Source organism: Cricetulus griseus (assembly GCF_003668045.3).
Source record: "Cricetulus griseus strain 17A/GY chromosome 1 unlocalized genomic scaffold, alternate assembly CriGri-PICRH-1.0 chr1_0, whole genome shotgun sequence".
NCBI classification, from domain to species: Eukaryota; Metazoa; Chordata; class Mammalia; order Rodentia; family Cricetidae; genus Cricetulus; species Cricetulus griseus.
Window position 1 is genome coordinate 201,787,620 of NW_023276806.1, and position 23,903 is coordinate 201,811,522.

The window sequence follows — 23,903 nt, forward strand, 5'->3', positions numbered from 1 at the left end:
GTAGAATTTGCACTATCTCACATGTTATGTATATCCCATGTCTTGCTCTGATTATATTTCTGTAATTAAAGTGTTTGTTTGTTTGTTTGTTTGTTTGTTTTTCTTGAAGGAGGAAGGCTCTGTGAAGTCTCCAAACTGTCGAGTAAGTTTCACAGTGTGATTCCTGTGAGGTCCGGCCCTGAGGACCTGGAGCTGTTAGACCTTTCAGCACCATTCCTCATACAAGGAAAAGTGTATCACTATGGGTATGTGGTCAGCTCAAGTTCTGGGGATTACAGCTATGTCTTTATTGTTTATCCCATGGCCTACTGTATTTTCAGAAGGTGCTTAGTATCATTAGAAACAGTTCCTGAGCTACGATTGTATTAAAATTGTACAGATGAAGTACAGGTTAGGTGGACTGTTCTTTGAATTTTAGGTTTTAATTTTTCCAATATAGTGTGGCCTGTGGTACAGTACTCATATGCTAGGGAGAGAGAGAGAGCAAATTCTAGCTTTCAGTGGACAGTGGTTAGCAACTGTGTGCTGAGTACTGTATTCAGTAGGTTAGATGTATTGAGGCAACCCCATTGTGAGTTCAATGGCATCCATATAATTTTTTCTAGTGTATTTCTATTCTAGAACACACATATATGCATACTGTGTGTTCATGGTAATGCACAGTGGGTATCAGACTACAAATATTTTCTTTCTCACTCACAGGTTAAGCTTGTTTCTTTCACAGAATTCAGATACTAGCTAGAGAGACAGTTCAGAGTTGAATTCCACAACTGTTGAGCCCAGCACCTTACAGAGTTGCTCCCACTGAAAATTGGCATAGAGTAGGGAGTCCATAGACTCTGACCTGAAAGGAGGATGAAGTAAAGCACCTGTACTTCTGATGAAACACTCTCCCTGAATATGCTTCTCTTTCAGAAGCCTTGTACTGCAGCCTAGATCCCGTTGTCTCATCTTCCCTCGCCCTCCTCCTAGTGTCTAACTAACATTTGCTAGTTGTTATTACTCATGAAACAGTTTTGATTTTCATTATAAAATAACTTCCAGCCATTATTATTCCTCCCTGATTGTGGTCCTTAGACATTGCCTTGGTTTTGTTTCATATACAATGGCTGAAAACCTTCAGCAGTAGAATAAAATGAATTAGCTATAGCTATTGTTGCTCTGAAGCCCCCAGTGTCTTCGCATCTTTAAATCTTCTGCAGTATTTATAGATCACTTATTTGAAGTCTCAAAACCCATTGTATACTGTGCTCCTTTGACTAAGTCCATAGTTTAGACGTCGTTTCTGACTTGATTATCCCTTATTTCTTTTCCTTCCTGCTTTCCATCTAAGTCTGGAAAGCAACAATTAGCCATTAACTTTGCCTTTTCATTTTCTAGTACTATGGAATAATTTTCATTCAATTATCTGTTTATTATTGCTATTAATGAAGAAATGTTTGATTAAATGATAAACCTGACAACAGTCATCCCTGTTTTCCCAAATTTATAAATGAAAAGACCTTTTGAATTTACTATTAAACATGTTTTCTTACTATATTTCATAAATATTTGATCGTGCCTAATAAAATTGAATTACTTATATTTAAACTACAAAAATATATAAGGAAAGCAAATTGTACTAAAGAATATCCAATTTTATATTTCAGATGGTGACCATTAAGCATCATAAGTTATATATCTCTGAATATGTGCTTACTAGAGACATTAATTTACCTGAAATCTTATTTGTTCTAACTGTTCGTTCAGAATAATTTTTTTTTTGTAAGGCTGTATCCGTCAGATACTGCTAATAGAGCTATAAATTCAAAGAGTTCCTGCAACTTCTCTCTTGTGTCTTTTTGTTTTAACAAGAAAATTCACAACCGCATTAATTTTACCTAGAGTCCATTTCCTGATTCTCAACTTATTCTGAAGCCCATTGTCTTAGCTATTGTTTTGTTACTTTAAAGAGACACTATGACCAAGCAACTTTAAAAGAGCATTGAATCTGAGGCTTGATTACAGTTTAAAGGGTGATTCCCTGACATCACAGTGGGAGCATGGGAGCATGGGAGCATGGCAGCAGGCACAGTGCTGAAGCAGTAGCTTAAGGCTTGCTTATTTATTACCTACAAGATGGTGTTAGAAAGAGCAGAATGGACCTGGTGTGGACTTTTGAGACTTGAAAGCCCACCTCTTCCAACAAGGCCACACCTCGTAATCCTTCCTAAACTGTCCACCAGCTGGGATCCAAACATTCAAATATATGAGCTTCTGGGACCTTTGTCATTCAAGCCGTTATACTCACTGTATCTTTTGTTGGTTTTGTGTAAAAAGTTAATCATAATTCTCTTTTGAAACAAACACATTACAATATAGGCAATGTTATGCCCTTCTGTTTAATAACTGACTTTCAAAACCTGTCCCTACTTGAATGGGATCTAATAATTAAATTAATTTGATTATATTTAAGTATTTACTGTTTGTTTTTAATTATTCATTTCAGATGTAAACAGTGTTCAAACTTGAAACCTATACAAAACCTAAATTCCCTTCTTAATAAAGGACTATGGATTCCTTCCGCTGTGGCAGAAGGTAAGCTCGATTTCTATGTTTTATTTTATTTTATTTTTGGCTTTTTGTTTGTGTTTTTGTTTTGTTTTGTTTTGTTTTTTGTTTTTCGAGACAGGGTTTCTCTGTATTGCTTTGGAGCCTGTCCTGGAACTCACTCTATAGACCAGACTGGCTTCAAACTCAATGAGATCTGCCTACCTACCGAGTGCTGGGATTAAAGGCGTGTGCCACCAACGCCCTGCAGTTTTCTATGTTTTATAATTTCAGTTCTGTCTGTCATTTCACCAGTTTGTTCTTTAACATTTATGGTATTATTGGCAGAACTAACCTAACTTTTCTAAATTGAAATCTGTTTGCAATAATTGTATTGAAAAACGAGGACTTAATATTTAAAATAAGTTTTAGTTGGGGTTTCTATTGCTGTCAAGAGACACTGCCAATGGCAATGGCAACCCTTATAAAGGAAAACATTTAACTGAGGTGGCAGCTTACAGTTCCGAGGTTCAGTCCATTATCATCATGGTGGGGGACATGGGGGCAAGCAGATCTGGTGCTGGCTACATATTGATCAGAAGGCCATTGATCAGAAGGCCACAGGAGGTGCCCTGTTTTGCTCGGAGTAGCTTGAACATAGGAGACTGCAAAGCCTACCCTCACAGTGACACACTTCCTCCAACAAAGTCACACTTCCCAATAGTGTTACTCACTTTGGGGACCATTTTTCTTTCAAACTACCACAAAATGCTTGAGATTATTTCTAAGCATTGTGAACACATCATATTTCAATACTTGATCATTTGTTTTCTGTTTAATCATTGATCCCAAATACAGATCCTGAAAAAATCTTTCTAATGCTTATCTTAGCATTGTAAAAGGTGTTGAGATTACCGTTACTTTCCTCCCGAGTCTTGAGCCAGGACAATCTCTCAAACACGTAACTATCACCTAGCCTGTGTTTACACCTTTCAAGAGCAAGGCACACATTGCAGTGTAAAGTGTGCACTTTAAACTGTTCCCTTAATTTTTAGTTTGTTGTTGTTGTTGTTGTTGTTTGGTTGGTTGGTTTTTTGTTTGTGTGTGTGTGTGTGTGTGTGTTTTCAAAGCAGGATTTCTCTGTGCAACAGCACAAGCTGTCCTGGAGCACTGTAGACCAGGCTGGCTTCAAACTCAGAGATCTGCCTGCCTCAGCCTCCTGAGTGCTAGGATTTAAGGTGTGTGTGCCACCACTGCCCAGCTTCTATTCCTGTCTTACTGTTCTTGAATACAAAAATTTTGTCTGTGCCTAATTTATTCTTCTAATTAATTAATTAATTTTCCTGCTGGAATATGGGCTGCTTTGATGCAATGCCTTCATCTTCTGAAAAACGGATGTTCACCTTGCTGGAGAATTCTCGTGTGATTTGATATATCTAACTTACTCATCCTTCACCTTAGCCAATTATGGAATCCCAAGTTCTGAGTTTTATTCTTTCAACCAAATGACATCTCTTAAAAAAAAATAAGGGATACTCTATACCCATAATACAAAGAGGGATAAAATTTAAAAATCCCAAACTACATATTGCTTTTTAGAACATTCTGTAATTTTAGTTTTACTTTTTATAGGATTAGCATGTTATGTGTTGCATTTTATTACTCACTTTTCATGCTCTCTATCAAGTACTAGGATTAAGTTTCTTACATCATGAGTTTAGCCCTGTATAAATACAGTGGTCTGCTGCATGACTTCAATAAATTGATACTGGAGAAGGCTGGTCCTATATATATGCTTTCTTTCTGTTGTAAGTAGTCTTAGTAAATGTCATTTGCCACTGTATTAAAACACTTTCAACTTTACCTTATAAAAATATCTAACTGCATTGTATAATATGCTCCTTTTACTCACTAGTTCTAGGAATTGTACCTCTACAGTATGTGTTTGTTATGACTTTCACTCTGGATGATGGAACAGGAGTTCTGGATGTTTATCTCAAGGATTCTGTAAGTAACAGAACTAGAAAGATATTTAATTAAAAATGTATATTTAAAATTTTAATATATTCATACCTCTTAGTTTTACTTCAGCATAACTTATTGAGAACTTTTGAAGCCAAAACTCAGTTCTGTATTTTGTTCTCTAAAGGATTTAAAGTAACTTAAAGTATATAAATAGAATATAGCCACATAAATCTAATACTGTATGTCTTTTGCTTTTTATTTTATTATAAATCATATTGTTAAAAAATGTAAAGTTGAAGAATCAAAATGAGAAGAGTCATTCTCCCTGTCATGCAGAAATTCCATAGCTAGACGACAAAGCAGATACCATTGTCATCTCACTGTACTTTGCAAGCAAGGAAATGGAGTTACTTGATAAACAAGTGATATTGTTGTGTAAGCTGTAGCGAAGCCCAGAAATAACTGTCATTTCTGACACTCATAACTGTCCACTGACTAGTCCCTGAAGCCACACTTCGCCTGGATCATGCCAAGGTCTTCCTCTCCCTATTGGCAGAGACGGTTATTTTCCCTGAACTGTGTATAACAGTGTTTGTGGAGTCTTGAAGCTTAGCCTAGACCCTGATGTGACTTCTTCACATATGTTGTCTTTCATAACTGACTGCCCATATGGCTAAAGTTTCTCTTGTTGACTTCAAGCTAATGCTGCATGTCCCAAACTCTTCAACCTCAGATGACGTTGTTAGATGTTCCAGAGTAACAAATAGTTCCAGTAGGCACAGTCAATTGACTGGCTCCCATAGGCATGAAATACTAAAAGCTAAGAGGAACACCAGCAAGCCATTTGTTGGAGTAAAGGTTTGGGTTTTTTGTTTTTTTTTTTTTTGGGGGGGGGGTGCTTTAACGCACATAAATTAGGAAACAATCCAAGTTTCAGTTAAGAGATTTTTTTCTTCTGGTTTCCACAGTTTACCCAGCCACTTACTAAGTCAGTATTTACTGGGAAGCTGCTGTGTGCCTTGTGTGTTTAAGATACAACAGTTAGCAATATAAGAAAATTTTTTTTCTGAAACTGAAAGTAGAATGGGAAGAAATTAAATAAATATTACTTAATGTTAGATCCTTTCATCCTTAATAGATTTACTTTCTAGGGCACAAAAGTATTGCTAGCCTTGCTGCATGATCTTACAGTGTAAATGTGTATACATCTCAAAGCTGTTTTAGAATTACAGTAGCAAATCAGGTTTTAGCTTAGACTCATATTCCAGTTGATGGATTCAATAGACTGAGGTATATAATATGTCATTTTCACAAAGTAGATACTGATTCTGTGAATTGAAGCTTGGTCCTTTTTAAATTTTTTTATCTTTATTGTATAAATACTTTGCCTACATGTATGTCTGTTCGAGGTGTGTGTGCCTTGTCCCTATGGAGGTCAGAAGAGGACATCAGGTCCCCTGGAGTAAGAGTGATTCTGTGAGCACTGTATGGGTGTTGTGACTCTAACCTTGGTCATCTGCAAAAGCAGCCAATGTCTAGCATCCCTGAGCCATGTCTCCAGCCCCATATTGAAACTTTTTCAAATGACAAATCTTTCCTTTTTTTTTTTTTTGTCATCACTTTTAGGAGAACTTTTTCAAGATCCCAGCATCAGAAATCCTCACTGATGACGACCATCAGAGAAGTTTAGAAACAATCATGAATATGATATGCCCTCCAGAAATAAAAATTGGTAGGAAATATTCAAAAGATGCTTTCCTTTTCTTCTGAGAAAAACACCTACTGTGTTTCTAATATGTAGAATGTGGAAGTGAGCAAAACATGAATCCACGTGAATTACTAGATACCGGTAACTGTTCCCATCTTTTGATGAGATAATGACTAAGTAAAGGAATTTTAAAATATTTTGAAATACACTGTTTTTTTCCATTTTGTAACTTTATTTTTTATTTGAAATAGAAACAAGATTGTTTTACATGTCAATCCCAGTTCCCACTCCCTCCGCTCTCCCCTACCACCCTCTCCAACTAATACCCTACCTATCACATATCCTTTCTGCGCCCCAGGAAGGGTGAGGCCTTCCATAGGGGGTCATCAGAGTCTATCTTATCCTTTGGGATAGGGCCTAGGCCCACCCCCCTGTGTCTTGGCTCAGGGAGTATCCCTCTATGTGGAATGGGCTCCCAAAGTCCACACCTATGCTAGGGATAAGTACTGAACTACTACCGGAGGTCCTGTAGATTTCCGAGGTCTCCTCGCTGAAACCCACATTCATGGGGTCTGGATCGGTCCCATACTGATATCCCAGTTATCAGTCTGGGGACCAAGAGATCCCCATTGTTCAGGTCAGCTGTTTCTGTGGGTTTCACCAGCCTAGTCTGGACCCCTGTGCAAATCACTCATTCTTCTCTGCAACTGGATTCCAGTTGAATTCAGTGATTAGTTGTGGGTGTCTGCTTTTACTTCCACCAGCTGCTGGATGAAGGCTATAGGATGGCATATAAGTCAGTCATCAATCTCATTATGGGGGAGGGCATTTAAGGTAGCCTCTCCTCTGTTGCTTAAATTGTTAGCTGGTGTCATCTTTGTAGATCTGCAGACATTTCCCTAGTGTCTGATTTCACTGTAAACCTATAATGTCTCCCTCTATTATGGTATCTCCTTTATTGTTTTCTTCTATTCTTCCCCGACTCAACTTTCTGCTCCCTCATGTCCTCCTCATCCCACCTCTTTACCCCTTCTCATTCTCCTAGCTCCCTCCCCTCTCCTCCCGTGCTCCCAATTTGCTCAGGAGATCTTGTCCCTTTCACCTTCTCCGGGGGACCGTGTATGTCTCTCTTAGGGTCCTCCTTGTTTACTAACTTCTATGGCAGTGTGGATTGTAGGCTGGTAATCCTTTACTATATGTCTAAAATCCACATATGAGTGAATACATACCATGTTTGTCTTCTTGTGATTGGGTTACCTCGCAAAGAATGGTTTCTTCTAATTCCATCCATTTTCCTGCAAATTTCAAGATTCCATTGTTTTTTCAGCTGGGTACTACTCCATTATATAAATGTACCATATTTTCTCTATCCATTCTTCAGTTGAAGGACATCTAGGTTGCTTCCAGGTTCTGGCTATTACAAATAGTGCTTCTATGAACATCGTTGTATGAATGTGCTTCTTTTGGGTTTATGCCTAGGAGTGGAATTGTTGGATCTTGTGGTAGACTGATTCCCATTTTCCTGAGGAGTCGTCATACTGATTTCCAAAGTGGCTGTACAAGTTGGTACTCACACTACCAGTGTAGAGTATTCCCCTTTCTCCACATCCTCTCCAGTATAAACTATCATTGGTGTTTATGATTTTAGTCATTCTAACAGGAATCTCAGAGTTGTCTTGATTTGCTTCTGTTGTGTGGAATACTTTGAGGAGAATTGGTGTTAGCTGTTTCTTGAATTTCTGATAGAATCCTGCAGTGAAGCCATCTGGCCCTGGGCTTTTTTTGGTTGGCAGACTTTTGATGACTGCTTCTATTTCATTAGGGGTTATAGGTCTATGTAAGTTGCTTAACTGTTCTTGATTTAATTTTGTAAGTGAAATCTGTCCAGAAAATTGTCCATTTCCTTTAGATTTCGAACTTTGAGGAATACAGGTTTTCGAAGTATGATCTGATGATTCTCTCTGGTTTTCCTTAGTGTCTGTTGTTATGTCTCCCTTCTCATTTCTGATTTTATTCATTTGCATGTTCACTCTCTGTCGTTTGGTATAGTAGTCTGGGCTGGCATCCATGGTCTCTTAGTGTAGGTAGAATCTATCCATGACCTTCTGGCTTTCAGAGTTTCCATGGAAAAGTCAGGTGTAATTCTGATAGGTTTGCCTTTGTATGTTACTTGACCTTTTTCCTTTGCTGCTCTTAATATTTTCTGTTTATTCTGTATGTTTGGGGTTTTGATTATTATGTGATGATGAGACTTTTTTTTTTTTTTTTTTTGGTCCAGTCTATTTGGTGTTCTGTAGGCTTCTTGTACTTTCTTTGGCATGTCTTTCTTTAGGTTGGGAAAGTTTTCTTCTATGATTTTGTTAAATATGTTTTCTGTGCCTTTGAGTTGGATTTCTTCACCTTCTTATATACCTATTATTTTTAGGTTTGGTCTTTTCACAGTATCCCATATTTCCTGGATATTTTGTGATAGGGATTTGTTGGACTTGAGATTTTTATTTGGTTGATGAGTCTATTTCTCCTAGTGTCTTCATTTCCTGGGATTCTCTCTTCCAACTCTTGTGTTCTGTTGGTTATGCTTGCATTTGTAGTTCCTGATCATTTATCCAGCTTTTCTATTTCCAGCATTCCTTCAGATTGTGCTTTCTTTATTGTCTCTATTTCAGTTCTTAGGTCTTGAAGTGTTTTCTTGAAAGATTTGTTGATATCTTGTATTTTTTGGTTTGTTTTTTTCTTCCATTTCTTTAAGGGATTTTCTCATATCTTCTTAGAGGCCCTCTATCATTTTCATGAAGATGTTTTTAAGGTCATTCTCTTCTGCTTCATCTGCATTGTGATGTTCTCATCTTGCTGGTGTATGTTCCCCAGTCTCCAGTGGCATCATATTGTTTTTTCTGTTGTTGAATGTGCTTTTATATTATCTTCTTCCCATCCTTTCTTCTGTTGGGTGTAGCAGGAGTCTCTTCCTCTCCTGGTGAGTATGGGACCAAGGTTCCCTTCTGGTAGAAGCAAACAGTTCAAATACTCTGATGTCTGTCATCTTCTCCTGGATGGATGCAGGACTGTTACTGGAGCCTTGGCATTCTCAAGTGTACTGGAGCCCGGCCGAGTTTGCATCCTGTGAGCAGACCTCTGGAGTCAGGTGTCCCCGATTTGAAATACACTTTTTTAAAGCATAACACTTTTGGTCCCAGTATAATTGACTGAGATTATACACACAGCATACCGACATACCGTGGCTGCAGTTATACCAATCTCCACAAGGATACAATCTCCACAAGAAACATGTCCTACAAGTAAACTGCATTTATTTTGTTGGACTCATTAATGGGTTTTCTTTTCAGTGTTAGTGAACTTCAAAATTTTCAGTTTTTACTCTCAAAGTTTATGAACCTTAGTTGTTTCTGCACCAACACTGGCTTGTCAACATGCCCCTGCACAAATGAAGTACCAGCTATAGCTGGCACCATGTCCTTCTGTGGTCAATGATTCCTTTTCTCTTGGAACCTGCAAATTAGGAAGCTTGATTCTTCCAGTAATTGTTCTCAGTAACACACCTTCCCTCAGCCTGCTTGTCTGTTGCCGATGTGACTGTTAGAGGTCTTCTGGTGAAGACTGTTCTGCCAGTCAGGCTGTGCTGTAGCATTGGTTTCAAGAGATGGGAATGTTTGCTCATCTGGAGAAAAGTTTAATTTGGCTACATTTTCTTTGTTTTAATTTGTGTTAGCTGTTGGAATGACCATGAGTAGATCTCCAATACCGAGTCTCTGGGCCTGGTAACTTTTGAAATATAGAGCCAAGCTATTTGTTGTTGTTTTTTTTTTAATACTTTAGAATGTTCCACTAGCAATGCACAGAAATGCCTTGCTTTATGCTGGCTGGGCTTGAGGGCTGTACCAGATGAAATTCAAATAGGTCAGCATTAGCCGTTTAGTGTTTAAAGGTTAAATGATCTTTCCTTTGGTCTGCAGATGCATACCCATGGCTGGAGTGCCTCATCAAATCCTACACTGTCACCCTTGGAACAGAGCGAAGAATTTGTTACCAGATTTTTGACACCACAGTTGCAGAAGACAACATCTAGTGCTGCCATTCAGTGCAGTGGGTTTACAACTCTGTGAGACTCTCAGAAGACACTTCACTATTGTTAAAGTATTGTACCCATGTTCACTATAGTTGAGGTTTTTTGTTTTTGTTTTTGTTTTTTGTACAGAAAGTCATTTTATTGTTATTTATGCCTTCTTGTGAACATGTTAAAAATGTGTTGTTGCTCAGCATGTCCAGGGTGGTGCAGTACGAGGCTATAGCACTTGAGGACCAGGCTTTCTTGGCTCCCATTCATAAAACACCGGTGGCTGCTTTTTATCTGGGCTGTTTCATTGTCTACAGAAGAATTCTTCCGCCTAGCCACCCTACTTAAAGAAGTCTTGTGCTCCCACATATAAGTACATGGTTAACTGAGTTTCACTTGAACAGACGTTTATCTGAGTGAGTCTCCGTATGCTAAAAGGAGTGATTGCTTTAAGTAGACATGGGAGAGTTGTTTTGTTTAGGTGATGATGTTGCTCAATTTAGAGTAAATGTATCTCTTTAAAACAAATAGTATATTTGACTTCCTGCTTCTCTCTGTAAGACTAAAGTTATTCCATTTCTTACTAGCTAATAAACTAATAAAATTTATGATTTTTGTGGGTCATATGTATTTTATCTTTTTAATAGTCTTGTATAAAATATTCCTATACCACAAATATTGAGTTGTTAGCTCAGTTAAATGGTCTTCTTTTTACTCGACAGAGTTTATCAATTTATGGGGTAGACTCTGTCTAGTTTGAACCTGTATAGGCCTTATATGTGCTGTTGCTGTCTCTCTGAGTTTGTGAGTGTGTCAGTCCTGAGTGTCTACAAGATCATTTCTCCTTGGTGTCTTTTGTGGTAATATTTTGTTTGTTTTCTGACAGATGAAGCATGCCTGGAGATCAAAGGGCAGAGCTAACCACTAGTTAACCATAGAGGTCTGGAGGTCTGTACAGAGAGGAGACAGGAAGTGACAACATGGGGCAGAGACAGGATCTTGGCCCTTTCAGTCTGAGGATTTGGAGATGTAAACAGTGACTTTGGCTGCTCCTTTGCTTCTCTGATCTTCCAGCATTTAGCTTGATTATTGACTCCAGGTTTTTACTGCTAAGACTAACTAGTATCACGCTTAGGTCTTCCATCCCCTCTGGCTCTTAACAGTTTTTCTACCTCTTCTTTGGCATGGTTCCCTGAACCTTGAGAGGAGAGGTTTGATGAAAGAAATCCCATTTAGGGAGCCCATGCCTAACATTGCCTGGAGGCTAGGGACCATAGATTGGAGAGCCTAGAGACCTAGGCTAGAGCCAAATATGACTGGCAAAAAAGAAAGAAAAAAGGAAATGAATACTAACAATTGTCTTCTGTACTCATAGATCAGTGCCTTGTCCCCTTGTCCTGGGGAACCTGTGCGGAGACAGACAACATGCAGAGAGAGTGTAAATTGGAGTCTCCATCAGATCCCTCTCCTCAACACTCCAGGAATCCTGTGTAATGGGGTGGAAAGATTATAGGAGTCAGGGGATGGAGGATACCAGCAGAACGTGGGCCACTGGATCAACTAAGCCAGGCTCATATGGGCTCACGGAGACTGACATAGCAAGTGTGGGGCCTGTAAGGGTCTGCACCATATCTGCCTTGTTTATGTTATGGCTGCTAGCTTGGTGGTTTCTTGGGACTCCTACTAGGGGGAGTGGATGTGCTTCTGATTCTTGCATACTCTTGGGACTCTTCCTCATATTGGATTGCCTTGTCCAGCCTCGATCTGAGAGCTTTTGCCATATCATATGGTCGTTGTTTTCTGGAGGGAAAAGAGAGTGGTCTGGGGAAGGACAAGTATAGGAATGGGGAAGTTGGGAGGGTTTGAGGGAGGCAAAACTGGTCAGGATAAATTATGTGAGAGAAGATTCTATTTTGAAGAAAAAAATCCTACTCAGGACTGAGTGTTCTAGAATATCTCACACTTTGCATACTCTACAGTTGTGGGTCTCTGTGTTAGTTCTCATCTACTGCAAGAGGAAGCTTCTCTGGTGATGACTGAGGGAGGCCCTGATCTATATGGTATGATGGCTATTCTAGATTTTCAACCTAAGTATATCTAAAACCCTAAAAGTGGAGGGTACACTTCCAAAGAATTTTTGCTTAATTTATGAAATAGGAAGGTCTGCTTCTAATCTGGATCTTTGAGGTAGGAAGACAGGCCTTTAATCCATATCTTTTGGGCTGGGAAAAAAACACGCCTTCAATTCAGATCTGGACCACGCCTTTTGCTCAAGCCTGTATAAGGACATGGAAGAAGGAAGCTTTTGTTCTCTGTCTGCTGGCTGGCCCTTACCTTGCCAGCAAGTCCTTTCCTTCACTGACATTAGAACCTACTTTTTAGAACCTACTTTTTTTTTTTTTTTTTTTTTAAACATTTCAGAGGATACAAAAGACCAGCTGGAATGTTCAGCTTTGTGGACTGAACTACCAGATTCTTAGTCTTTCTATTCCTAGCCAGCCATTGTTGGATTATCTGGCATGAAGCCTGTAAGTCGCTATAATAAATTCCCTTTCTATATATAAAGACTGATCTATACATTCTGTTACACTGGAGAACCATGACTAATAATACATACAGGTATAGCAGAATGTCATTAGGAGTCATTTTATTGCTAAGTCCCTGCAGCAGAGCAATACATTTGGTTTTCCCCTTAGCCTGTGGCCTATAGTATCTGGTTGGTTGTTTTTTTTTTTTTTTTTTTCCTTTTTTTAGAAAATTATTTTACATGTCAATCCCAGGTCCCTCTCCCTCTCCTCCTCCCCTGCCCACCCCCCCCAACTAACGCCCTACCCATCCCATACCCTTTCTGATCCCCTGGGAGGGTGAGGCCTTCCATAGGGGTGTCTTCAAAGTCTGTCATATTCTTTGGGATAGGGCCTAGGCCAACACCCTTGTGTCTGGGCTCAGGGAGTATCCTTCCATATGTGATGGGCTCCTAAAGTCCATTCCTATGGTAGCAATAAGTACTGATCCACTACAAGAGGCTCCATAGGTTTCCAAGGTCTCCTCATTGGCCAGCTGAGCAGTTCCAGGCATACATAGGTTCCATCTCATGGAGTGGGCCTTAAATCCAATCAGATTTTTTGATTTTCCCACATTGTTTGTTCCACATTACACCAGGGTATCATGAAGCAGGTCATGGTTGTAGATCACCAGGGTTGGAGTTGGGTTGGTGTTTACCTTCCTCATCTAGTAGCATGCAGAGTTCTTCCCAGTACAACAATGAGTACTACTCAGTAAAGATGAAGGCTCTATTTCCATACCAGCTCAACTTTCTCATGTTCAATTAGATGTGTAAGTGTTGTCATTTGCTATAGGGGCTTACCATCATTTTGTAGAGAACAACCAACAGCCTTAACAGTAATCTGAGGTATTTGAAGGTTTCCATGGGACACCTTTAGCCAACAACTCAATTAGATGTAACCCATTTCTGGCACTGTAGGTTTCATTTGATGGTGAGCGATGTCAAATTAGTGTATTATTTCTCCCATTATTTTATGACTCCACTTAGGTTTCTTTCATATACATGTATATATTCTAAAAAGCTTCTACTACAGTATGTTTCCTTATAACCCCTAATGGCCCTTAGTGTTAGTAATCCCTTCCTGTATTCCCTCCCTTACCTCATACTTCCCCCTTCCTGCATCTTTTTCCCCAGTCATCTATTCATTGTTAGTGAGCCCATGACGTTAGTGACATTATTTAAGGGCTCTACATCATGGACTGCCATTCACCAAGGCTTACCTGACTGCAGTTGCTGCTAAGTGACAGATCTGCCAACAGCAGAGATCAACACTGGGCTGTAGATATGACCGGATTTTCCATGGTGGTCAGCCAGAACCCTGGTGGCAGGCGGACTACAGTGGACCACTTCTTTGGAAAGGGCTATGCTTACTGGAGTAGATAGTTATTCTGGATATGCATTCCACTTCCCTGCACATAATCCATCTGCCAAAATGCCCATCCGTGGACTTACAGAATACCTATCCACAGACATAGTATTCCACACAGTATTGCTTCTGATAAACTCACTTCACACCTGGAGAAGTACAACACTGGGCCTATGATCATGCAACCCACTGGTCTTACCATGTTCCCCAACATCGTGAAGCAGCTTGTTTGACAGAAAGATGGAATGGCCTTTTAAAGACATAGTTACAATGCCAATTAAATGGCAGCAGCCTGAAGGGCTGAGCGAGGTTTTCCAGAAGGCAGTATATACTCTGAATCAGCAACCAATATATGGTACAGTTTCTCCCATAGCCAGGATCCACAGGTCTACTGCTAGTGACCTGTTAGGAAAAATTTTTCTTTCTGTTCCCTCAACCTTAAGTTCTGCTAGCCTAGACGTTTTGGATTAAGGCAGACGTCATGGTAGGGGCATGTGGCAGAACAGAGCTGCTTACTATGTGGTGATAAGGAGAGAGAACCTTGGAATGTCATTCTTCATCCTGAGATGATGTCTATTCTTGATGGTAGGGTGCATTTATTGGATGTTGCAGAAGTGTGGATCCTATATTCACATTCATTCTGTTAGTCTGTATCTTTGTATTGAGAAATTGAGACCATTGATATTTAGAGATATCAATGACCAATGATTGTTGATTCCTGTTATTTTGGTGGTGCTGGTTGTGTTTCTTTTTATTAGGTAATTTGTAAAGATAGCTGAAGTAAATTCTAAAAGAAACCAATGTTTTTTACAAATTACTTCAGCTAAGTCTATGGAAACACAAACAGTTGATTGAGATAATGGAAATAATTTATGCCATGACAGAAGAATTTAATAAAGAATTGGAATTACTAAAGAAAACCTAAACTGAGCCTGGCATTGGTGGCGTACGCCTTTAATCCCAGCACTCGGGAGGCAGAGGCAGGCAGATCTCTGAGTTCGAGACCAGCCTGGTCTACAAGAGCTAGTTCCACGACAGCCTCCAAAGCCACAGAGAAACCCTGTCTTGAAAAAAAAAAAAAAAAAAAAAAAAAAAAAAAAAACCAAAAAAAAAAAAAGAAAGAAAGAAAAGAAAAGAAAACCCAAACTGAAATAAAAGTAGAGCAATAAATTTAGAAAGTCAGACAAAAATCTCAGAAGTTAACCTAACCAAAAGATGAAAAGACATGGAAGACAAAGTCTGAGGTGTTGAAAACAAGATAGAAGAAATGGACAGCTGAGTCAAAGAAAGTACTAAATCTAAAATATCCTGGCACAAAACATCTCAGAAATCTGGGACAATATGAAAAGTCCAAATCTAAGCATAGTAGGAATACAGGAAGGAGAAGAAACCTAGGTCAAAGGCACAGGAAAGATTTTCTCCCCCCCCCCACTGTTTATTTTTTCCTCCATTTTTTATTTAAATTAGAGACAAGATTGTTTTACATGACAATCCCAGTTCCCTCTCTCTCCTCTCCTCCCCTGCCCCCTCTCCCCCACTAACACCCTACCTATCCCATACCATTTCTGCTCCCCAGGTCATATCCTTTGGGATAGGGCCTAGCCCTCCCCCGTGTGTCTAGGCTGAGGGAGTACCCTCTGTGTGGAATGGGCTCCCAAAGTCCATTCCTATGCTAGGGATAAGTACTGATCTACTACAAGAGGTCCCATAGATTTCTGAGGCCTCCTCACTGACACTCACATTCATGGGGGTCTGGATCAGTTCCATGCTGGTTTCCCAGTGATCAGTCTGGAGGTCAAGAGCCCCCACTTGTTCAGGTCAGCTGTTTCTGTGGTTTTCACCAGCCCAGTCTTGTCCACTTTGCTCATCACTCGTCCTTCTCTGCAACTGGATTCCAGTTCAGTGTTTAGCTGTGGGTATCTGCTTCTACTTCCATTACCTGCTGGATGAATGCTCTAGGATGGCATATAAGTTAGTCATCAATCTCATTATCAGGGGCGGGCATTTAAGGCAGCCTCTCCACTGTTGCTTACATGGTTAGTTGGTATCATCCCTGTAGATCTCTGGGCATTTCCCTAGGGCATGATTTCTCTTTAAACCTATACTGGCTCCCTCTTTGATGGTATCTCTTATTTTGCTCTCCTTTGTTCTTCTCCCTCACAACCTTCCTGCTCCCTCATGTCTTCCTCACCCCTCCTCATCTCCCCTTCTCCCCTTCTCATTGTCATAGCTCCTTCTCCCCTCCCCCCATGCTTGAAATTTGCTCAGGAGATCTTGTCCCTTTCCCCTTCTCCGGGGGAACATGTGTGTCTCTCTTAGAGTCCTCCTTGTTGCCTAACTTCTCTAGTGGTGTGGATCTAATTGAAACCATTCTGAGCAAGGTAACCCAGTCAGAAAGATTTTCAACAAAATCATAGAAGAAAATTCCACCAATCTAAATTGCCCTGGGTATCCAGGATCCCAGTTTATCTCCCATCCTTTTTCAGGATGAGCACAAAACCACACCCTGCATTGACACCCCTCAGTTAGGAAAACCCCTTAACCAGAAACAGTTGGTTATTGCTCCAGCCAAAATGCAAGGTTAGTACATTTAAGGACTTTCCCAGAAGTGTGAACTTTGATGTATTCGGTCTTTGTTTTTATTTTGTCAAGTGGTGCTACAGTGTTTTGAGTTTTATGGCCTGAGTGATATCTCCATCATGGTATCAGTTCTGCTAAGGTCTGGGTGCCTGCTACCCTTGCACAGTGAATTCTCTATATGTGCACATATATAAATATAACCTGCTGAGTCTGTTTTTGTTGTTCATAAGTGTATTATTTCAGGGATAAGCACTTTGTATTAGATAGCCAGTTAGTGGGCTTATCCCTGAGAGAGGCTAATTGCACTCTCTAAGCAGTCATTTGTTACCTGTAGTTCTTTGTCTAGGGGCAGGACCCCACGACATTTTCCTTCTTCTGTATTAACTTAGGTTTTGATATTACCATTGTTCTGGTCTTATTGATGCAGCCATTTCTAAGACAGACTGCCACACCAGACTTCCCAGTACTCTGGCTTTTCTAATATCTCTATTTTTCAGAGATATTTCTGAGCTATAGATGCAGGAGGTCTGATGTAGATTTATTAATGGTGCTGAGCTCCCCACAATCTTTTGATTGCTGTATTATGACTAGTTGTGGCTTTCTGTGATAGTCTACATGTGCTGTAAAAAGAAGCTTCTTAGATGAGGGGTAATAACGTCACTTACCTGTGGGTATAAGGATAAGATTAATTTATATTTACCTAAAATTACATACAATATCTATAAGACAATATAGCCATATGATATACATAAATAATATATGAATCTAAAGGAAATTGTGCCTCTTAGGCTGACAGTGCTCCCCACAAGAACCACAGCTAACATTACCAGGCACAGGAAAATTCACTTTGCTTGGTCAGGGGAGTTCAGTTGACTCTCAAGACAATATAGACTGTTGCTGTTGCTCTTGCTGAAGACACCACCACACAGTAAACACAAGGGGCTCAGATTATTTGAGCTTAATCTAACCTGAAAGCCACCTTCCTGCTTTCTATCTTCCATAGTACCATGAAATACTGTGCAAGTGGCCATGAGAAGGGAGCAATTGATAGTCCTGACCAGCTGTGACATCTGTGAACCACAACAGCATGGTAAGATGATGACGGAATTTTAAGACACTTGTAAAGGTGCAATAGTGGTGCTCACTTGTCATTGGTAAACAACAGCTCTGTTTATTGGACCTAGGTCCTCCTGAATAAGAGGGAAATCATACCTGGTACTAGAAACCTAGCCAAATTCATAGTGCTGGTAAGATAATGGATCTTAAAAAAGAATCTATTTCTACCACTTTGATAGACCAGTTTACTTCCTAAGTACATTCTAAATCTTATCCTCAGAGCCATAGTTAATAGAAGTAATATATACCATTGAGAGTTTTAAATCAGAGAGCATATGTGAAATTACTACTAACTTAGCTGTTATACTAGAGGAGGTCATTTTAATTTGCCAGTCTGTTTCCAGATTCTTTCCCTAAGAATGTGTGTATTCTTTGAAATAAAATTATGTTGTGAATACAGTACTGTGATTTTTCTTTTGACACCTTCTATGGTAGACTTAATTCTCATGTCCATGTTCAGAGAGGGAGAAGCCCATTGCTTATAAGGCCCTTCTGGTGACAATTTTGTGATTACTTTTCTTGGATGCCCATTGTGGGTTCTCCCAAATATCTTCTTTCCCCTCATTTAATTTTGAATTTTTATAAGAACACATCTTTGTTTCTGTGTTGCTGCCCCTATAAGTTTGTAGTTAATCATGTTATTCTTTAATTATTATTATTATTATTATTATTTCAATCTGTCTTTTTTCTTGTTTCCGCTACAATTGAATCCAGAAGTCCTAACCTGATTTCACCATATCTTGTACACTGTAATCTACAGGGTTTTAGGTTTATGTGTTTTGGAGACTCACTTAAAACATAAAACAGAATAGAACTACTGTGGCACTATTCTTTGAGATACTTTTCATGCTTTAACAGATTCAGAGGGACAGAAATAATGGAGGGAAGAACACCTTCTATGTGGTTTTCACTAAGAATTTCAACCTTGATTGAGGCCGTGAGGACTCACCCCAAAATCCTAGAAAATCATCGTCAGGAAAATAAAAGCTATGTTCCTCTGCTGGTGCCTTGGGATCTCTACATGGTTTATAATCTATCCTCATCCATCAGGAAGGTATGGATTTCAGCAGCTAGTAAAATTTAGATGAAACAATATGTCTTTGCCTCTGCATCCTGGGAACTCAGGAGCACTCGTGTGTAACATTATATCTACACAGAGGTCAGGAAGTGGTTCCAGAATGCTCTGTATTATTTTTCCCTGCAGGACTGTGATTAGAACTCTTGGAAAATTTGAGATGAGTTAAAGTTTCAAAGTAGAGATCTTCTTACAAGGAGATAAAAGTCCCTTCCAGTTAAGTGTGCATTTAAAGGTTGCAAAGTCTCCAGCTTCCATTACCATTACAGAGGTAAGGATAAAGTATCTCAGACTGTCAGTTCTTCAGGCACTCAGTCAGAGGTGCTGCTGCTTTTAGACTGTGGCAACATCTTAATGAAAGTCTGCTTGTATTTTGTACTTGAAATGTGGACCACACAGTCACACATGGGGAGGAAGACGAAGGTGTGTGGAAGTGTTTGTATAGAGAACTTTATTCTGTTTTGTTTCCTTACAATCACCTGAGAAAGCTATTGGTATCTAGTGTGGCTTTCTTTTAGTTCCTCTACTTGTTAAGAGTGTTTTAAAGAGTTAGAGTGGGTATCTATTAAAAACCTTAACCTCTGGATCATCTAGTAACAAAATACTTCTTTAAATATTATTATAAATATTATTGTAGTTTCTATAAGCTTCTAAATAAGTATTTTCTTGTTTTAGAATAGCTTTTCTTTCCTTGAAATCAAATGAATTCCCAGAGGAAAATCAATAATTTTACGTACACTCTATTTAATATTCAGATGACTTTTGACTTCCATTTAGAAGGTAGTTTTAAAATTCAGTATTTTGCTAAACTTAGCTGCTTCATACATAATTTTCTTTACCATATTTCTATGACAATTAATAAAAGCATGAATGTCTAGCTAATACCAGTTAAGGAAGATAAACTTTAGGGGTTGTTTTTTTGTCTGTTTTTGTTTTGGTTTGTTTTGGTTTGGTTTGGTTTTTGTTGTTGTTGCTTTTTGTTTTGTTTTGTGAGGATCTCATAACCCAAGCTTTTCTCCCTAGTACTAGGATTATGGGCATTTACCACTGCTAAAGCTCCAAATGTAAGATCTTTTAAAATCAGAATTACTAACCTATGGAGTCAGATGAAAACAGTTTGCAGTAGATAGACATTAATTTTTAGGAAGTCTTAACCCTTATTAATTATTACCCTTATTGGATAAGTTTATACAGAGGTAAATTTGTCCTCAAATGTTGAAATCACTGATACATATTTCTGCACAATGACCAAAAGGTAAATGGAGGTTACAATAAAAAAATACAATGTGTACAATGTACAAAATAGGTATTTAAAGATCAGCTTAGAAATTGACATTCAGTTATTACTCATACAGGATGTAACTGAAAATGACTTGTCACAATTTGTGAGAAAAGGCAAATAGGGGACATGCCTTTAGAAGGAGGACAAGAATGAGGCCAGGCATGGTGCCACAATCCTGTAATCCCAGAACTTGGGAAGTGGGGGCAGGATCAGGAGCTCAAGGCCAGCATTGGTGCAAAGCAAGTTCAAGGTGTCTGTGCTACTGGGTCTAGAAATAACAAAAGTAAAAGAAAAAAGGAACTAGAGCAAGAAAATATGTACACAGTCAACTCTAAGTTATGCTAATAGGGTTAAACAAAATTTATGTGTGAAGAGTGCACATGAGGTTATATTTCTCTTATTGAACTGTGTGTGTGTGTGTTATTAAGTTATGCAAAACTTTATGTTAGTCTTATTCATGACAAGGTAGATGTACATAATCTAGAAGTAGCAGATTGATATGTTTTATTAAGAGTAGTTGAAGTACAGAAACTTAATAAGATTAGTAGAAAGTTCTTTTGAAGATGGAATGAGGTCTACATATTTTAAAACTATTATAAGCAGTATTAAGTTACTATGGCAAAACCAGGGAATTTTTTAAACCTGGGACAGTTATTCTCTAGTGATAGGAATGACCTTGAGGAGACAAGCTCTTTTTCCTGCCCGAATCTAGATGCTGGCATGCTCTGCATGCCATGCTTCATGTCAGGAAAAACATGGGCTTCAATAAATCATTGTCATTTGGACTATGCATTCCAGTTATTCCAGTTTTTTTTTTTTTTTTTCCTCCATGAAGATCTTTCTTTGGTTAGATGCTTAACAGGTTTCACACAGTTGCCCACTGGGAGTTCGCTGGGCGAGGAATTCATCTACAACAGATTTACTAAGGTCCAAATTCACAAACGTTAGGTCTAGTCACCGTCTTTGTTTCTATGTATCCTACATAGAATCCATTAGAAATAACAATGCATTATTCTCAGTGTTGCACTTCTTCCCTGCCACTGTGCTGCCCATTCTAGGCTAGTATCTGTTCCTGCCTGAGCTGTGAACATAACCTTTTCCTGGTCTTCATGCTGCCACAGTTCTCCCTCTGCCGCCAGAACGAATTGTTAAAGTCCAAAGCAGATGTCTGTATTTTCTTGCCTCAAATAGTGCTGCTGTAATAGTTTTAACCAATGTCCTTTTCCCTTCCTGTGCCTCTGGTAGTTTCTATTGATGTTCTTCTCTTTTCTTATCCAGACGCTGATCTTTGTTTCTTCAGCACACCAGGCAAACAAAATCTCCGCCAGGAGCTTAGTAATTAATGTTCCAGGGTGTAGTCCCCAGCATCTTTAGTACTAACTATAGTTACTGTCAGACTCTCCTGATGCTATAAAATCCACCTTGTCTGTCATATTTACCCACCTTGCTTCTTGTTTCTCCTTTGTGCTTATCCTTTGACTTACTTATCTGTTTCCTTTGTTTTGTTTTCCTAATAGAGTATGAACACTTTAGAAGTCAGGACTGAGCTCTAGAAATTGTTGACATGGAATAGGTGGTTTCAAATGTCCCTAATATGAGAGGATCCTACCACATCACAGAGCCCTGTTCACAAATCAGAGTACTAACTAGCATGTGTTGACACCACCAGTAGTTTTAAATTAGTAGTTAGCTGAAAGCCAGATACTTGCTTTCAACTCTGACCCCTATGTCATTGTGATACAGTGTGAACAAGGAGTCTTTGCAGCTGATGCTTACTAATATGTATTGTTTTCCTCATTGTCTAGTAAAATATTCAGACACGCTTTTAGAAGTTATGGGAATATAGTGCCTACCATTCACGCTTTTACTGCTTGGCTCAGAAAGCATTTGAGTAGAAGCACCTCCCTCTAGAATCTGCAGCATCGTGGTACTTAACTCTGGTTTCACATCACATTTAGCTGTCAGATTCTCAGGCGTCACCATAAATTCTGGTGCATGGATTCAGTGTTTGGCCACATGGCTGAAACAACATGGTTAAGTCTTCGAAAACTAGGAACATGAAAATGTCAGGGAGAGTGGTGGGCTGAATTAAATAATGCACTGAAATGCTTGGACTGAGCTCTCAGACAGGCTCCAGTGCTCTTACCTGTTGCTGCTCTCTTAGAAAGTCTGCATTTCATTCCACTCTTGTTTTTCTGATGCCTCAGCATCCTTCTAAGCCCTTCTATAGTGGTAGCAAGGGAAAAAGTTGCATGCTTAGTTAATTTGGGGACCACTCTAGTCGGGATATTGCAGACAACAATGAAATGGAGGAATCATTGAACTAATTGACATTACTTAGATAATTTCCCTTTTTATTTCAAACCCTTTAATACTTCATTTCTATTATGAAAAAGTAACTACAGCAAAAAGCCCAACTCCAAATGACAGAAATCAGTGTGGGAGGAGGCCTGATGTTTAACAGAGGGGCTAATTTGACTAAGTTCACCACTGAGGATGGAGCAGAAGCACTCAGAATGAACACATTTTTCCTAATTAGAGGTCAACCATGAGAAAGAAGTGAAATATGAAGTATCTGCCATCCTTCCAACAAGCTGCTGTTAATGGCATGATTGCCATTGGATGGGCTTTCGCAAAATCATTGATAAGGACTCTGTTCATGTCATTAGATTAATTTATTGCAGAATTCATCATTGAGTGGGTTATTAGGAGGTGGCCCAAACTGAGTTGTGTGGCCAGATTGAACAAATCTGCTCTAGTCATGCACTTCAAAGGTGTTTCTTTTCCCCACTTCTTGACTTCCTGGAACAACAGGTCCTAACATAATCATTTTCACACTACCATACACTCCTTACCTTAACGTTACGTGGACAGTGAACCATGAGCTGAAAACTGAGAAGCTGAGGCAGAAAACATCCTGCCTCCCTGATGTTGTTTGCATAGGAGTATCGTCAGGCTGAGCAAAAGCTAGTTAGCATGTGCTTTTCACGAAACGAGCAGATTTCATTGCATTCTTCCCTTTGTGCAGAGCTGGCAGTGCCTGCCAAAACTTACCAGCAGAGTGAATCAGATGGCTGCTGGTAGTGATGATCTTGTTCATAGGATTTTGGTGTCTTTCATGTCTGGGGACCCATCTCTGGTTTTCAGGAAATGTAAGTGTCCTAGTCTTCCTAATTAGACTTTCTATTGCTAAGACAAAACACCATGACCAAAATGTTCAGGTTATTTATTTGGCATGCCTTTCAATGTTGCTGTTTATCATTGAAGGAAGTCAGGACAGGAAGTCAAACAGCAGGATCCTGGAGTCAAGAGCTGATACAGAGGGTACATAGGAGTGGTTCTTACTATTTTGTTTCTCATGGCTTGCTCAACCTGTTTTCTTATAGAACCCAGGACTATTAGGCAAGAGTTGGCCCCACCCAACATAATGTGCCCTCCCCCACTGACCACTAACAGCCAGGTCTCATGGAGGCATTTCCTCAACTGAGACTCCTTCCTCTCTGATGACTCTAGTTTGTGTCAAGTTGACACATGAAACCAGCCAGTACAGCAAGTTAATGCAATTTTGTAACAATGTGTTTCTTATATTAGTTGCTGAACAATTAAGAAATAATCCTATCGGAATGTATGTATTTTCCTGTTAT

General features: G+C 39.3%; 1 protein-coding gene and 1 long non-coding RNA gene across 8 annotated transcripts in view; both read left to right on the plus strand.

Annotated features, from left to right (window-relative positions):
- Positions 1–10,898, plus strand: part of Pot1 (protection of telomeres 1) — a 65,820-nt gene extending 54,922 nt beyond the window's left edge. For all 7 annotated transcript variants that reach the window (XM_027391316.2, XM_027391318.2, XM_035450865.1 and 4 more), the window contains 5 exons: positions 110–245; positions 2,489–2,577; positions 4,445–4,536; positions 6,121–6,226; positions 10,174–10,898. In XM_027391316.2, coding sequence (XP_027247117.1) covers positions 110–245; positions 2,489–2,577; positions 4,445–4,536; positions 6,121–6,226; positions 10,174–10,286 — 536 coding nt within the window. In that variant the 3' untranslated portion in view covers positions 10,287–10,898. The remainder of the gene's footprint in view (positions 1–109; positions 246–2,488; positions 2,578–4,444; positions 4,537–6,120; positions 6,227–10,173) is intronic.
- A 5,626-nt stretch (positions 10,899–16,524) lies between these two features.
- Positions 16,525–23,903, plus strand: part of LOC103163633 — a 39,920-nt gene continuing 32,541 nt past the window's right edge. The window contains exons 1-3 of the long non-coding RNA XR_003480291.2: positions 16,525–17,876; positions 18,761–18,956; positions 19,107–19,248. This is a non-coding gene — a long non-coding RNA (uncharacterized LOC103163633). The remainder of the gene's footprint in view (positions 17,877–18,760; positions 18,957–19,106; positions 19,249–23,903) is intronic.